The following is a 17197-nucleotide window of genomic DNA, read 5'->3' as shown; positions in this document are numbered from 1 at the left end:
TAATTATTATAAATAATATATTAGCTTATTTTTAACGGTTCTCTTTAAATAATGTGTGTCGATAAATTATTAAGTAAATTTGGTGTATATATATTTTTATTTATAAAATAATAGGTCTCACTTTTTAATTTTATGATGTACCTCCACTTACAAAATAATAAATATTACCTTACTAATTTTATGATATAATTAATTTTATATAAATATTAAATATATTATTTTTTTAATACATCAAATACACTCAATATTTTTTCGTGCGCGAGCTGCTGATTTGAAAAATGAGATTCAATAATATAAAAAAAATATACATAAATGATGAGAAAAAATTAAAAGCGGGGGTAAGAGTAAACTTTTACAAGGGTAAGAGAAAATATGCAATCCTTATATACAAATATATGATTGGTCATCGTGACAGATCAACATGATGCCAGCTGAGGTGGCCAAGCCAGGGACGCACTGGTACGGGAGGAAGTTGCCTACGCCGTCTAACGGTCTTTTAGGGCTTCCTCACAAGTCATACAGTGGTAACGCCCCCACCTAATCACCATTTTCTCGTCTTCCAACGGAGAGAAACGAGCACGGAGACCCAAGACCAAACGAAAATGGAAAAGAACAAATTTAGGTACGATCTCTCATTCCATCCTAATTATGAACAAGAACAATCAAAATGGAACAACTCTCAGAAATTTCGGATCATTCGAATCTAATTCGTTTCAAAATTGTAGTACAATTAATCTTATTTTTTTAAAAAAAAAATATTGTGGAGATTTAACTAATTTATGTGTGTGTGTGCGTGTTAATTTGTGAATCTTCTCTCAACCTCTCTGTGATTCCGTCATTGTGTTGTTGATATTTTTTCAGGTTATGAAAGCTGTGAAATTCTGAAGCTGTTGACGAGCTTATTGGGAATGTGCAGATTGTGAATCATTTAATTCTAATTCAAAAAAATGAAACGATTTGTATATATCAATGATGATGAATCGCCAACACAGGAAATTTACTGTGATAATCGCATTTCAAATAGAAAATATACCTTGCTGAATTTTCTCCCCAAAAATTTGTGGGAGCAGTTCAGGTGGATTCTCTTTTTATGCATAAGTAATCAGTATATATATATATATATATATATATATATATATATATATATATATATATATATATATATATATTGTTGCCTGTTGTTATCTACTCTTACTAAGAATTGTTTTCTTCTGGTTTCAGCCGATTCATGAACCAGTATTTCTTGTTGATTGCTTGCCTTCAGCTATGGTCACTTATCACTCCAGTGAACCCTGCCAGTACTTGGGGTCCCCTTATTTTTATATTTGCAGTATCAGCATCCAAAGAAGCTTGGGATGACTATAATAGATATCTCTCGGACAAGAAGGCGAATGATAAAGAAGTTTGGGTTGTTAGGCAGGGCATCAAAAAACATGTATGGAAATTGTTTTACATTGTTCTCTTTTTTGAAATATGTCATGCATTGGTGCAGTGCTAAAGATATGCTCATTATATTTATTTATTCTTAAAATGACTCGGTGGTATTCACTTGTAGCTCCAAGCACAGGATATCCATGTTGGTAATATAGTGTGGCTTCGTGAAAATGATGAAGTTCCATGTGATCTTGTTTTGATTGGTACCTCAGATCCACAAGGTCTCTGCTATCTGGAGGTAAATGTGCAATTCTATACTAGTAATCAGTGTTGAAGTTGTAACTGTAGCTTGTTATTTGAGACATTTCATGCTTTCTCCGTGTATCAATTTTTAACATCCTGCAGTTGTAATCGCATATATATTTCAAGCATAGAATAGAAAGAGCAGGTTAACAACAAATTACAACAAATTTGGAATGACAAAAATCATTCAAGTGAAGTTAACTTGAGAGTGAGAGCTATGCTGGGCTTGGAGGACCATCAGTATTCTGCAGAGGATATGCCCTCTTTTTATGTTTGACTGCATAGCTTTTGGCCTTGTTTATATGCCCAAAGTAGCTTGGCTTTGTGGATTAAATTTGGAATAGTGCTAAAATACCAGCAACTTGTTGAAAATATAATTCTTTTGATTCCATTAGAAAGCTTTTCGTGTTAACTCTTTTAAGGTTTCCAAACCTTAGGACATGTTTCAATTGTGAAACTTTTAAATTATTTTGCAATTTTCTCTGATTAAACTCTTCACTTATCTTATACACTAATTTTATCCCTACTTTGGATAGAAAATAACTCTAAAAAAGTACTTTGATTCCACAGGCTATCTCAAGTGATGTTTAGATAAGATATTATCTTTCAACTATAAGTATTATATAATGTAAGATGTTGCAGGCGTACTGTTATGACTATACCACTACTTACTGCTTATGCACGTGTGTGCGCACATGAATTCGTACTTGAACAACTCAGGCAACTTCGTTTCCAATATACTGTGTTCTCAGTTGGTTTGACCTGAGGTAAAGGTATGATGTTAAGCCAAACAATTCTGGCTTATAACTTTGGTCAAAGTTCTCCTGCCTGTGCTAATTTAGCTGAAGTGCTACGATCCATTCCCTTCTATCTTAGCCTAGTCTCCAGCAAAAATTTACTCTAGACATTCTGCCAAGAACAGGAGGCTTTACTCTTCGAAAGAACGTAACTGAATAGGATCTTTGATATTTATATTATGGTGAAATATTGTACTGTTCAATTCAAGAATCTGTTGTTTGCTCCAACATTTTGAGATGCTGATAGTCTAACATGATTTGAAGACAGCTGCCTTGGATGGTGAAACTGATCTGAAGACGAGGGCAATACCCTCTGCTTGCATGGGCATAGATTCTGATTTGTTGCACAAAATCAAGGCAAGTCTCCTTAAGATTCATCAATCATGTAAAATTTATTGATATTTTGCCTTCAGTTTTCATTCATCCTGATTCATTGTTAAAATTTTTTGTTCTCAGGGTGTCATTGAATGTCCAAATCCAGATAAGGACATCAGACGATTTGATGCAAATTTGCGCTTGTTTCCTCCATTTATTGATAATGATGTTTGCCCATTGACCATAAAAAACACAATTCTTCAGTCATGCTACTTGCGAAATACGGAGTGGGTTTGTGGAGTGGCTGTCTACACAGGCAAGTTATATTTGTGAAGTGTGATGGTCATTGATATTCTTTATATATAACTAATTTGTTTTATTTGTGCCCTCCATGTGTTTATTATGCTTGTACTTGCAAGAGACAAATAGATTCATGTGCTGACTTGTGCTTAATTATATGGAATTATGGATGGATGTATAGATACATAAATTGCCTTGCAAGTGATTGAATATAATTTTGCATGTGCACGTGCATGTGCTTATATGTATGGATGCGCTAATAATTTTAACCTAGGCTTTGGTTGGTTGGGGCTTATATTTAGGTTTGCATTTTTAGCACATGTCCTGCATATGATATGAGTACCTAAGAGAGGGTGGTCTATTGGTGCTGTTATTTGTATAGCTTCATGTAGTCTTACTCTTGCTGTGAGAATTACTGTGCTAATGTTACATAAACTTGTACTTCAGACTCTCTCTTCATTTTTGGGAAAATTTCTTGAATGTTCTTGCATTACTTTTTAATTGACAGACTATCAACTCTCTTATTCTCAACAGTTTCTGAACTTGTATTAATTTTATGCTATAAATTGTTCTTGGTTTATCCAGCTTAATGGCATCTTTGTTTCTATTTTTTTTCCCTTTTCTGGAATTTTTTTTTTAATCTGGTGATAATTTTTGAGCCAAGATCTATGTGATGGTGTTGACATGACACTAGTTGTTAGGTAACTTAAACATATATATATTTTTCCTTTCCAGGAAATGAAACTAAGCTGGGTATGAGTAGGGGTATTCCTGAACCTAAGCTGACAGCTATGGATGCCATGATTGACAAGCTAACTGGAGCTATATTTGTTTTCCAAATAGTGGTAGTTATTGTTCTAGGCATTGCTGGGAATGTATGGAAGGACACAGAAGCAAGAAAGGTTTGTTGGAATTGCCAACTTACAATGCTTTTGTAATGATTGAGCTGAAGTCATATTTGAAATATTTGTTTTGTGGATCATTCGCCTCTTGAGCATTTACAGATTTGAACTCATATGAAATTATAGCTTATATTTCCATTCTAAGAATCTCGATGAAATCTTGAAGCGGAGAATCTCAATAAGCCTACTTGTTATTGATCTGATTGCTAGGATTTATTATTGTTGGGGTTTTATATTTATAAAGAGTGTTGTAATCTTCTGTTTCTAATTGTGAAGAAATATGGAATACGATCATCGCTCTATGGCTTTTTTGGAGACCATGAATGCCTAATTTCTCTCTCTTGCTGTCTCACTTACTCACTCACTCTATCTTCCCCCTTCCTTCCTCTTTCTGTGTTTCTTAATCTTTTGGCATTCTTTTCACACAATAAATATTTATAATTCCTAAGTTCTAAATTGGAGCCTTATTTTTTTCCTTCTCTAATCCTCTTTTTTTTGCAAGACAGCTTATTAGCTTAAAAGTGCCCAAATACATACTTTCTCATTTTGCTTTCTTTGCAGCACTGGTATGTCCTATATCCAAATGAAGGTCCTTGGTATGAACTGTTGGTAATCCCTTTAAGATTCGAGTTGCTATGTTCCATCATGATACCCATATCTATTAAGGTAAGTTTTGCATAACCTGTGTTGCTATCAAATTTTCAATAGTATGGTGAGTTCCTGTCCCGCTACTCCTTGTAGGTTTTCTTCCTGCTTGCAAGTGATGTAAGGACAACCGATCCAGTTGTATTGATTGTGATAAATGAATGAAAGAAGTTGTTTGTTCTTGATATATTTGTGCCTCATTATTTAGTATGAATGATTGTGATATTTTCCCCTATTGGCTTGCCAAGTCATACTAATGTACTCATTTTGTTGAACAGATTATCAGGGATTCTCTTGGCTGACTTTTCTTGAAAGAGTTAAAGCCAAGTGTCACACGGTCCCAAGAGTGTTCTTACATTGGGCCTGTGACAGTTGGTATGACTGAAAGCATGTTTGTTTTGTACTTGTTTCATGCTATAGATTATTGTTAAATTCAAGGAGATTGCTAGGCATATTTCACTTAAATTCATTTTAAATATGAGTTTATATAAATGATTGAGTTGCTACAGTTCAAATTGACCAGCCAATTTAACGTTACAACTCAATCATTTATATTGTTCCTTTCATTGTTTATATTTTCAATGTGGGACTTTTTAGCCGAATTCATTTTCCAACACTCTCCCCTCAAGTGCAACCATATGGTTTATGATGAGACAATATGATCAATTGATTGTGATGTTTTGTGATGATATTAGTTTTAGGTTTGATGGATTGCCATTTATTCTAATGTTAAAGTGTTTGAACATCTTTTTCTTTTTCAGGTGTCTTTGGATCTTATGAAGGGCTTATATGCAAAGTTTATAGATTGGGACGCTGAGATGATTGATCATGAAACTGGTTGTCCATCTCATGCAACAAAGTAAGTTGAGAGATCGGCTAAAACAACTTTTCTTGAAATGGTTATGAAAATAAAGTTATTTTGAGTGTGTTCTAAAGAGGTGTTCATTGTGTGTGGCAGCACAGCAATAAGTGAGGACCTGGGACAAGTTGAGTACATTTTGACTGACAAAACTGGAACTCTTACTGAGAATAAGATGGTGTTTAGAAGATGCTGTATCAATGGAATTTTCTATGGGAATGAGAGTGGCAATGCCTTGAAAGGTCTCTGTCTCTCTCTCTCTCTCTCATAACTTTTCTTCTTTTTCTTTTTCTAATGTATGGATTCGATCATTTTCTTGTATTCCTGTCAGTTATAGTTGTTGCACTTTGACTACCTACCCTTCTTTTGAATTTCCCATTCACCTTGTTCGGAAAAACTTATGTTATAATTCAATTCAATTCTATTCTATTAGTCGAATTCAATTCAATTGATTTTATAATAAAATTCATATTTTGCAATAAATTGTACAGTGATGCAAATCATTTGAATTCCACTTATTTGAACAATTGAAAAGTAAAATGAGTGCATTTACTCTTATATATAAATAGACAAATTTATTCCAAATATGGGTTCTTTATTATTATATATATATATATGTATATATATTTTTTTTTTTGAGAATAGGTTTCTTGAATTTTCAATGGTGGCATGATTTTCATCTTTCAAAATGACTTTTATTCTAAGTTAAAAGAATTGAATTCTATTACTAATGTGCTTTCCATACATGAGAATTGACCAAGAGAACTGAATTGAATTGAATTCTTTCATGTTTTTTAGGTTTCTAAACACACTTATTTTGAATTATGGACTTGAATTTGCCATTTGTAAGGGCTTGATATTGTGAAGGCAATGAAGCATAAACTATTAATTAAAAATATTTGAGATTTTATTGTCAATTTATGTATGTTAGTTTGTGCAGGTTTTTTTTTTTTTTTTTCACTTGCATATGCTGATACTATTTTCAGAATTCAGATACTTAGAATTTCCTTTGTTAAACAGATGCCCGACTGCTCAATGCTGTTGCTAGTGGATCTCCTGATGTTATTCAGTTTCTTACAGTTATGGCAATATGTAATACTGTTATACCTGTGCAAAGGTGCATAGCCATTTCCTTTATATTTTTTTTGAATTTTTAAAATTCCTTTTGGAGCTTTTGCCATGTTGATGTTTGCCTTCAAGTTCAAAGAATGGTAGATACTCAATAGAAACATGTGTATCATACTTCTGGCACCTTTCTGCTATTGCTTGTAGCAAAACTGGAGCAATCTTATACAAAGCACAGTCTCAGGATGAGGACGCTCTTGTTCAAGCTGCTGCTAAGTTGCATATGGTTTTTGTTAGTAAAAGCGGAAATATTCTTGGTAAAAGAGTTGTGCACTTGGTTATCATGATGCAACTTACTCTGCATGTGATGACATGAATTTTGTTAATTTTTGTGTTTGGTAGAGATCAGATACAATGCTTCTGTATTACATTATGAAGTGTTGGAGATTCTGGAGTTCACTTCTGAGAGGAAAAGGATGTCAGTTGTGGTCAGGGATTGCCAGAATAGAAAGATAATCCTTTTGTCAAAAGGAGCAGATGAAGCTATTCTTCCTTATACTGCTGCGGGTAACTTTATGAATTGGAGTTACTTGTTACTTCTCTGTAAAGAGTAGGGGCAAATAGTTTAAATGTGTTGATAAAATTATTTTTCCCAATTTGAGCTTTACATTTGGTTTTTAGTTATTGTTTATGACATTAGATGCAGCATGCAACACCTGACTTGATATTTTGAAGTTCTTGAAATACAAATAGAGAGAATTTAAGATAAGATAGTCTCTTACCAAGGTTTTTTTTTTTTTTTGGTTAACAAATATTCCTAGTCCTTGTTGATGTGACCGACCTCACACTGATAGGCCCACCCCAGACTAAATTGGATCTGAATAATGCAAGAGGGGTTGCTTCTACCTTGAAACACATCTTGAGTTGACTTAATGATGACTTACCTAGAAGAAATGGTTTTTTTGGTGCCTTTATTTTTTCACTTCTGTGCAAGCTCTGAATAATAACTCTCCGAGAGTCGGCTCAAATATAATTTTAACCCCAGCAATGCATTGCTGTTCTTAGCTCAAATTCATCTTCTGAGAACTTCATAGCTTGCCAAGTCCTTGGTGTAAAGATCTGTAACATGGTCTCTTTTTTTTTTTTTTTTTTTTTTTTTTTTTAATTGCTCGTTGAGGTATGACTTAGCTTTGCTTTTACCAGGATTGTTTATTTTCTTGATATTTTCTTTAATTGCACATAGTTTTATCAAGGCATTTGCCTCTTCTCATCTTAGAAACTTCTAGTTTTATTGGGGTTATTAGTTACCATAGATTTCTCTACATAAACAGTAGAGATCCATTGAACCATTATTTTCATATTCTCAAATCCTAACAATGACAATGCTACCTATCAAATGGAAATAGAAAAGTTTTAGTTGGTAAACATTAATTGCTATGGATGGTGATTTAATGTATTAATAGCTAGACAACAAATTATGATAAGAAAATAGATCAGGCCTAACTCAGCTCCAAAAGCTAGCTGGCTCAAGGGGGAGGATTGCCCAGGTCTTTTAAGGGGTACATCACCCACATATCTAACGGATGTAGGATACTTAACACACTCCTCTCACGCCTAGAAGCGTGGAATGTGAAACACTTATGGATGGTTTGATACCATGATAAGAAAAAGGACTTGGCTTGACTCTACCTCCGAAAGCTAGTTCAAGGGGGAAGGATTGCCCAAGTCTTTATAAGGGACACATTACTCACATACCTAACTAATGTGGGATACATAACAAATTGCATCTTGTATATAAATACAAGAACAATCACAAATGACAATATAATAGATCCCTCGTATTGTATCAGTTGTTTGAATATCTGCTAATGTACCAGTCAACTCCAGGACAACAAACAAGGACATTTAGTGAAGCTGTAGAACAGTATGCCCAAATGGGTCTGCGGACATTATGCTTAGCCTGGCGGGAATTAAAAGAAGATGAATATCATGAGTGGTCTTTGATGTTTAGAGAGGCCAGTAGCACATTGGTTGACAGGGAGGTAAAGGGTGCACTTCATCTGAATGATCTTGTTTTTATTTTTTTATTTGTTTTGTTCATGCCAGCTAACCTCTGGTGATGTACATGCCTGAGTCACATAATTACTATTTCCTGCAGTGGAGAATAGCTGAAGTCTGCCAAAGATTAGAACATGATCTCGAAGCTCTTGGAATTACTGCCATAGAAGATCGCCTACAGGTGAACATTTTCATAACTGGGTTGGTGAAATCCAAATATGGCTTTTAGCTATTTGATGCTGAGATCTTTATCTTTATTTTTATTTTTTGGGTTAAATTTTCAGGATGGTGTACCAGAAACAATTGAGACACTTAGGAAAGCAGGAATAAATTTTTGGATGCTAACTGGAGATAAGCAGAATACTGCCATACAAATCGCTCTTTCATGCAATTTTATTTCACCAGGTAGATTGAATTCATTTTCATTCATTCTCTAGCATCTGTTTTTTGTCCAATTGTTTCAAAGTTGTCTGAATATGAGAGATTAACATTTTCCTTTCTAGAGCATCTAGAGCCATTGAAGTCTTATATTAAGAGGCGTGACCCTGCTTGCTTTACATCTAATTTTTCACCTTTCCATCCATCTACCTGCATAGTCACATGGATCAAAATGACTTTATTTGTTAGCTAAGGATCCAATGGCATTCTCTATGTTAATATCCTTGATGCTTTATTCCAACAAATTGCTTCATCTACTTGTCATTTTTCCCCACAATCTAATTTTATGGACCTCTTAACTCTTGCATTTGCTGTTTCTTTATTCTTGACAGAGCCAAAAGGTCAGCTTCTGTTAATTGATGGCAAAACTGAAGATGAAGTTTCTAGGAGTTTAGAGAGAGTTTTACTTACAATGAGTATAACAACTTCAGAACCAAAGGTATAGCTAAAACACTTATTCATTTGCAAAATCAAATCTGTCTCCTTCATTCATATCTTCAATGCATTTTTAGTTTTACCCTTACTGATTCAATATTCTGTTAAATTAAATGTGAAACTGTTTGCTGTATAACTTATAAATAAACTTTCTCAAGAAAGGTATGCAATACTAGCTAACCAAGAACTATGGTCACTTGAGTAATGAGTATCAAGTATCAACAGTATTGCTATTGTTGATAGGAAATGAGCTCTGCTGAGGGAATTTTTAAAATGCTTTGAAAATCTTTTTATTTCTAAATAATTGCAATTTTCCCCCAGGACGTGGCATTTGTTGTTGATGGCTGGGCCCTAGAAATCTTACTGAAGCATTATCGAAAAGCCTTTACTGATTTGGCAATATTGTCGAGGACTGCAATATGTTGTCGTGTGACGCCATCACAAAAAGCACAGGTTGTCAGGATTTAAGTTTGTAATGTTGGTCTTCCATTTACATTTGTGTATATTTGGATTGTCAACTTAAATTTTTTATTTAAAATTTTTGCATTGTTAGATTTTTTTTTCCCTGAAAACTGAAGCTAACTTTTGAATATATTGTATAATGGGAAAATGAAAAGTAGGTCTAGTCCATGGCATTCAAAAGGGTCCTATTCTGGATGAAGAAGTGAATTGGTTCGTTTGGAGAAAAGAAAAAAAGGGGAATCTATTAATTAAAAAGTCTTTAATGTAGGATCTATACGTCCGAGGATGAGTGATCTCTCTTCAAAACCCACCAGATATGGAATGGATTAAGTAGAGCAAGTTCGGTGCTGCTTCTATAATTTATCTCTGAAATTTCTATGTATTCTTTTCCAATCTCGTCTTCATTGTCGGTTGAGTTATATAGTTCGGTTGAGTTATATAGTTCTAAAGGAGGATAACAGAATGAGGACCAGAAGATAAGCACTATGTTTGGGAATTCGAAGGGAGAGGGGAGGTTCTGAACTTCTGATATGAATAAGAGAAAGAAGAGGAGATAGTGGAACCCTGTCTAATGTTTGGGTTTAGAGTGCAAAGGGGTTGGAATTATGAAGTAGCAAGTAATTGGCAATTATTTTCCTGTTTGTTCTGAAGAATGGATGGGTCAGTTTTGGAATCAATGGACATATGATCAGGTCATCAACGCTTCCATCATACAGGAGTTGTATCTTATTCTTGAATCTGGAGCAAAGAAAAATTGTGAAGCAAACATAATTAATGGATAAATATCCAATGATATGAAATGCATGTGGTATTTGCTTGCACATTGTAGTGCAAAGAAACAGGGTTTGATGACATGTTGGAGTTCTAATAGATTTTTCTATAGGATTGTAATATGGAATGTATACTATAGTATTGTACACTGTTAATCAGAATGGAGGGGAATCATTTATATGATTGGCACATAATTAATATATGCATTTGGACAATTTCCTGAACTTTATCTTGTGTTTTTTATGATAATCTGTATGTTTGAATGCTTTGTGTTAGTAAACTTCAGGGCATTCAGAAAAGGAAGGCAGGCCAAGCTTTTGTGTTATGCTGCTCCTGCAATGTTATGATGCATTTTAGCTAGAGAGAATTTTGTAGTTTTTAAGGAATAAATATAGTCTTTACAATTATTATGGGATAGAATTGCAAAGGGCTTCTGATTCATATTGTTCATACATATATTTTGTCCAATGATTGAAACTAGTCCTATGGAGGATTACACAATTTTTGCATTTGTTCTTCAACTTAAAATTTAAATTAACGATACTAATATAGTTCAGTAAACCAATACTGATTTGAGGTGTATGATACTTCTTTTGGTAGCTTGTGGAACTCTTGAAATCATGTGACTATAGAACACTAGCTGTTGGAGATGGTGGGAATGATGTGAGAATGATACAACAAGCTGACATTGGAGTTGGCATTAGTGGGAGAGAAGGCCTGCAGGCAGCAAGGGCTGCTGATTATAGTATTGGAAGTAAGTATTCCTATATGTGCTTATGTCATGTTATTATGTTGGCATTAGAACTTTACTATTGTATTATTCATATACTTGATGCTCTTATTTACTGACTTTGCTTCAAATGCTTGCCTTTCCCCAATTGTACAACATATTTGGAAACTATAAATTTGCAAGAATTCAATTCAAAGATTTTTTTTTTTTTTTGTCAATTTTCATGTTTGGAATAATAGGTGAAAGAATTCAATTTTTTAGCTTAAAAATGGAATTCATTTTAAAAGAAATAGAGATAAGGCCAAAAGTAATATACTTGTGTGAGAATTCAAATCGATTCTTTTTCTTGCATGCGATATATTCCAAAGGAAACCGAAATGATTCTTGTGCTAGAATTCAATTCAATTCAATTCTATTCTATTAAAAAAAAATAAATTCAAAAATGATTTTGTAAGAAAATTTATGTTTTTGAAATAAATTTTAAAAGATACAACTTAAGTTATTAAGGCACGCCTCAGGCTAGCTTACCAGGCTCCAGCCCTAGAGCCTCTACAAGAGAAAGACGGACGACATTCACTAGGCCCTCACCTTATGCGCCTAGGCCTGTTTCAAGGCTAGAAAGGCGAGTCTTTTTTATTTCCACATTCGGCTTGTCCTTCCATTGACAAAAAATTCTACCACTCAACTCGAAATTTATCGATTTATAAGTTTTCGAAATTAGTATTGTTGGTGATAATTATTCATTGAAATCTCATCAAACCAACACACTTAGGATTACAAATCTCCCATATTTCCATTTTCAATACTACCACTCATTATTTTTTTCAAAAAAAAAAGTTGCTTTTCAAGATCAATTCCTATCTAACTTGAGAACTAATTAATACTCATTTAGTTCTTAAAGATGAGGGAGATGATGAAGATATTGATTTTGAAGACGAGTATTAAGAGGATGAAGGTATAGAAGAAGATGAAGAAGATTATAATGCTACTCTTCATGAAGATTGAAGAGTAGTTATTTTATAATTGCTTGACTTTAGTTATGAAACCTTAAAAGACTATTCAAGTTTTAATATATTAGTACTTGAATTTTATTAGTTATTATTATTTTTAGTTTTATGTTATTTGAAGTTTGATCGAATATTCACATTTATTTTACCTTAATTTTTTTTTTTGCCGCCTCACCTCACTCGGGCGTGCCTTTGCCTTGTTCCTAGGCTCCAGGACCCCTTGACATGTTAGTGCGCCTTGAGCCTTTAATAACTATGGATACAACTCATTTGAATTCTATTGTTTGGAATAATTGACAAATGAAATGAATGTCCTCGTTTTCTCGTTTTACACTTATTAACGAAGAAATAGGTGTAACAAGGGTGTTTTGTTTTTTTTTAATAGAATACTTTATTAAATAAATTTTATTCTTACAAAATCATGTAACTTTTGGTATAAATTCATTTCTTTCAAAATGACAATTTTTTTAGTTAAAAAAAATTGAATTTTATTAATTCCAAACTTTCCAAACGTGAGAATTGGTCAAATAGAATTCAATTCAATTGAATTCTTTCTATTTTAGACTTTCCAGGTGCACCCTGAGAAGTGAAGAATTTATTCCTGCAACTGGTTTTTAGGTGCATTTGCTTTTAAGAGTCATTCTGGAATGTTAATTATGTTGCTTCTTATATTCAAAGAAACACCAGCTATTAAAATTTGACCCCCTATAATATTTAGATGCTGTGCTAGTTCAAATGAACTCACCAATTCTCTGTAGCTGTTAGATACCAATAAAATTTGTTTGATTTCAAAAACTTATACTTTGTTATGAAAAATCTTGAAAGCATTGAGAAAGATGATTTGTTTATTGGGGAACTGGATAAGCATTGCTATGCATGGGAGATTACCTTTGTGAGCAAATAATTATGTCTTTGAATTTTGTCACCAGCATATTCTTGAGCCTGGTCTTCTTTGCCTTCTTTCTCGGGGGAGCTTGGGAAGCAAGTTGAACTTTGCTTAGGGAGCAAAATTTAGTTGTGCTGAGTATATGTTAATCATGACAACCTAAGTTTTCCTATTATGGATAGATGTAAAAAGGCACATCAAATAATTTTTATGGTTAAAATCAATCATATGAACTTCAGGATCATTCTTGAAGTCTTCTTGTTTTGTATGATTGTGCATACGTCTTAAATTATATTCTCAGTGAACATTGGTTAATGTTAGGATGTTTTCACTCAACAGTAAAAAAAAAAAAAAAAGAAGTTAATATTTTAAATTCTTTTATAATCATGTGCATTCCTCTATTGGGTTTGACCTTTATGATTGCATCTCTTTGTAGAGTTCAGGTTTCTGAAACGACTGATACTTGTCCATGGGCGATATTCATACAATCGAACAGCATTTCTGTCTCAATATTCCTTTTATAAATCCCTACTGATATGTTTCATCCAAATCTTGTGAGTTTCCATATTCATTGCCTTATTTTATTACTTTCTTTATCGTGCTAATCAATAAATTGGCATGATAAACACTGTGTATTGCATATACCTTATGATCTCCTTTCCGTACTAAAATTAGCATATGTTCAGCTTCTCTTTTATTTCAGGTGTTTCTGGGACCAGTCTTTTCAATTCTGTTAGCTTGATGGCTTACAATGTTTTCTATACTAGTATACCTGTTCTAGTTAGTGTACTTGACAAAGATCTTAGTGAAGAAACTGTAATGCAGCATCCTCAAATTCTATTCTATTGCCAAGCTGGAAGGTATGCTCTTTTCCACTATTTGTAACAATTATTTTTTCCAGTTTTTTTTTTTTTCCTTTTTTCCCCCTTTTTTACTTAAGTGGCTTCATGGGGATGTTGACCATCATGACTTGCTGTTCATATGAGAATTATAGTTTCTATTGCTCTATGTTTGTTGAACTGACAATCATTATTGACACAGGCTTCTTAATCCAAGCACATTTGCAGGATGGTTTGGTCGATCTCTTTTCCATGTAAATACTGTCTTTTTTGTATTATTTCCTTCTTTCCGCTAATAAATCTTTATTACAGTTGATGCATTTGCTAACAATTGATATTCAGGGACAAAAATAAGGTTAGGATTGAAATGGAACCTAATTTGAAGACCAACTAATATTCATCAACTTTCAATATTAAGTGAGTGAAAATTCATATGCATACAGTTAAAAGAAATAAAAGCATTTACTTGATTCTTCGGCTTATCCATGAACTTGTTAAACTTATTAGATATAAAAGTTTGGGTGTGTATATATGGGAGGGATATTTCTTTTTTGGTTTACGTTTAACCCTTTGGAATGAGATTTTAGTTTTTATAAATAAAGTTTGTTAGATTCATGACCAGGTATGAAAAGTTGTGTGAACATTAATTTTGGAAACCTTCAACAAAGGTGTAATTTCCAGATGGCTGAATAATTTTTTTCCCTTGCTCCTGTACTAGCTTATACATTCAAACTAATAAGAAAAGGTCAAGAAGTCCTTGAATTTCAAATTCTTATCCAAATGCAACTTCAAGGAATTTGTCTTCTGAAATTGAAAGCACAACCCGATGTGATATTATGACTTCTGAATGCCCTCTTTGAACTTCTGGGTATTATAGAATGCTCACTTGACTGCTCTGAATGTTGAAATCTGATTTTAGTTTATTGGGTATAAACTGAAGCTCTAGTTTGCAAGTATTAATAAGTCATTTTATCATATTTTATTGCCGCTTGAAGTGCTCTTAGTTCACCAAGTAATTTAAGTTACACTTTTACCTATAGATTTACTCGGTCATGTACTCACTAGTGTCCTTTCCTTGTCTGTTGATACTTGTGTGATTTTCAGGCAATTGTTGTTTTTATAATCAGTATAAATGCTTATGCTTATGAAAAGAGTGAAATGGAGGAGGTTGCAATGGTGGCGCTTTCTGGATGTATATGGTTGCAGGCATTTGTTGTAACATTAGAGACCAAGTAAGCTTTCCTCTCTTGCATTTTTTTTGTCTGTTTGAACTTTTAATAGAAAGAAAGAAATGAACTGTTAGCTCGAATATATCTAGTGGGCCTCTTTTTGATTTATGCAAATTGCAATATTTACTTGGATTAAGGCATAGTTGAACTATAAATTGGCATTCAAAAATATAAAAAGATTTAACTGCCTAGACTTTGGTCATCGCATGCAGCTCCTTCACAATATTACAACATCTAGCCATATGGGGGAACTTGATTGCATTTTATGTCATCAACTGGATTGTTAGTGCCATTCCATCATCAGGGATGTATACAATAATGTTTCGATTGTGTGGACAACCATCTTACTGGATAACTGTATTTGTAAGTATTTACTCACACCAGTTTTTTGTAGGGCAAAGTACATTTAGATATCCCGTGGTTTAGCACTTTCATTATTGAGGGCTTGAGGGATTTTTTTGTTTAAAATTAGAATTTGTGAATTTGCATCTTTAGCACTTGGTTGACAAAAGGTCTGACAATGTCAAAAAATATTGACGTGGAGTTATTTTCAATTTTTGGTTTTAGGCGGTAGTGTCTAATGGTGCCACATCAACATTTTTTTGATGCCGTTAGACATTTTGTCACTTAAGCATTAACAGTGCAAAACCACAAATCCTGACTTACAATAAAACATTCCTCAGGCCCTCAATAATAAAAGCCTAAAACTACTGGTTATTTAATTGTACTTTATCTTTTTTGGTATTATTCTTGTTAATATCCGCTTGATTAGTTCCTTGGAACACCCTCCACCCAATTGCTTACTGAAGGCAACTAAATTGAGTCAATTCTTTGCAGCTGATAGTTGCAGCAGGAATGGGTCCAATACTAGCCCTGAAGTACTTTCGCTACACGTATAGACCCAGTAAAATCAACACTCTACAGCAGGCTGAACGTTTGGGTGGACCAATCTTGTCTCTGGGGAATATCGAACCACAACCAAGATCATTAGAGAAAGAAGTTTCTCCATTATCAATTACTCAACCCAAGAACAGAAGTTCAGTTTACGAACCTCTATTATCAGACTCTCCAAATGCTAGAAGATCTTTTGGATCAGGAACGCCATTTGATTTCTTTCAATCACAGTCCAGATTGTCTTCTTCAAGCTACTCAAGAAATTGTAAGGACAACTAACTTCTAGTTCTTGTTAATTGGCATAAAAGCAAGTGTATAGGCGGCGTAGTTGATGGTAAAAGGCGCTTGGTGGAAGAAATTTTAAAATATAATTGTTGTATGTTTAACAGTTTGATTATAGCTATTGATCATGGAAAGTCATATGTGGAACCCAGTATAATCAACTGTCAAAATTTCTTAGTTTTACATTCAATGGTTGTATGGAATGATTTCTCCCTTGTTGGGTGTAGCAGCTTTTTGTTAGAGTTGTAGAGGATACACTTCCATCTCACATGATTTATTTACTTAAATGCCCATGTCCTATTTTATTTTCTTGTGCAGAACAATTGGACTGTGAGTTGATCTTTAGATGCGTGTTAAAAGCACTCTATGGGGAAGTAGGAAGGTGTTCAATAAATTAACCTTGTGTTTATGCTGGGGGCTGGGCTATGAAATTGTGAGAATTATTTTCCCGAGTTCATGATAACATCTACCTGTTTAGTATGAAGAAAGGAAAAAAAATCTGTGCTTTGGTATAGGAAACTGAGGAGAAAAAAGAACTGGATTTATGGAATTATTTAGAAAAAAAAAAAGTCCAATTTTCTTGTCATGGTTGGACGAACGATTTTC

At 33.6% G+C, this 17197-nt stretch overlaps 1 protein-coding gene across 4 annotated transcripts; it reads left to right on the top strand.

The window, feature by feature from the left end:
* The first annotated feature begins 432 nt into the window (after positions 1-432).
* LOC110656511 (phospholipid-transporting ATPase 2) lies at positions 433-16896 on the top strand. 4 transcript variants are annotated; one of them, XM_021813338.2, is made up of 25 exons: positions 438-622; positions 862-1075; positions 1222-1435; positions 1556-1672; positions 2739-2831; positions 2931-3105; positions 3825-3991; positions 4553-4657; positions 5398-5495; positions 5595-5737; positions 6516-6612; positions 6768-6877; positions 6963-7127; positions 8448-8602; positions 8719-8799; positions 8903-9023; positions 9389-9495; positions 9813-9944; positions 11325-11478; positions 13784-13901; positions 14034-14207; positions 14389-14440; positions 15291-15418; positions 15628-15778; positions 16253-16896. In XM_021813338.2, exons 2-25 carry the CDS (start codon positions 948-950, stop codon positions 16586-16588), a joined length of 3321 nt encoding a protein of 1106 aa, XP_021669030.2. In that variant the 5' UTR covers positions 438-622; positions 862-947; the 3' UTR covers positions 16589-16896. The 4 variants fall into 4 exon arrangements, 3 of the variants coding, with proteins under 3 accessions (XP_021669030.2, XP_058006099.1, XP_021669032.1); XM_058150116.1 differs by lacking the exon at positions 438-622 and adding an exon at positions 650-721; XR_002495141.2 differs by lacking the exons at positions 15628-15778; positions 16253-16896 and adding an exon at positions 14529-14603 and having other exon boundaries at positions 433-622.
* Positions 16897-17197: the final 301 nt, after the last annotated feature.

Source organism: Hevea brasiliensis, chromosome 7 (genome assembly GCF_030052815.1).
Source record: "Hevea brasiliensis isolate MT/VB/25A 57/8 chromosome 7, ASM3005281v1, whole genome shotgun sequence".
In the NCBI taxonomy this organism is placed as follows: Eukaryota; Viridiplantae; Streptophyta; class Magnoliopsida; order Malpighiales; family Euphorbiaceae; genus Hevea; species Hevea brasiliensis.
This window is presented reverse-complemented; position numbering and strand designations above follow the sequence as displayed.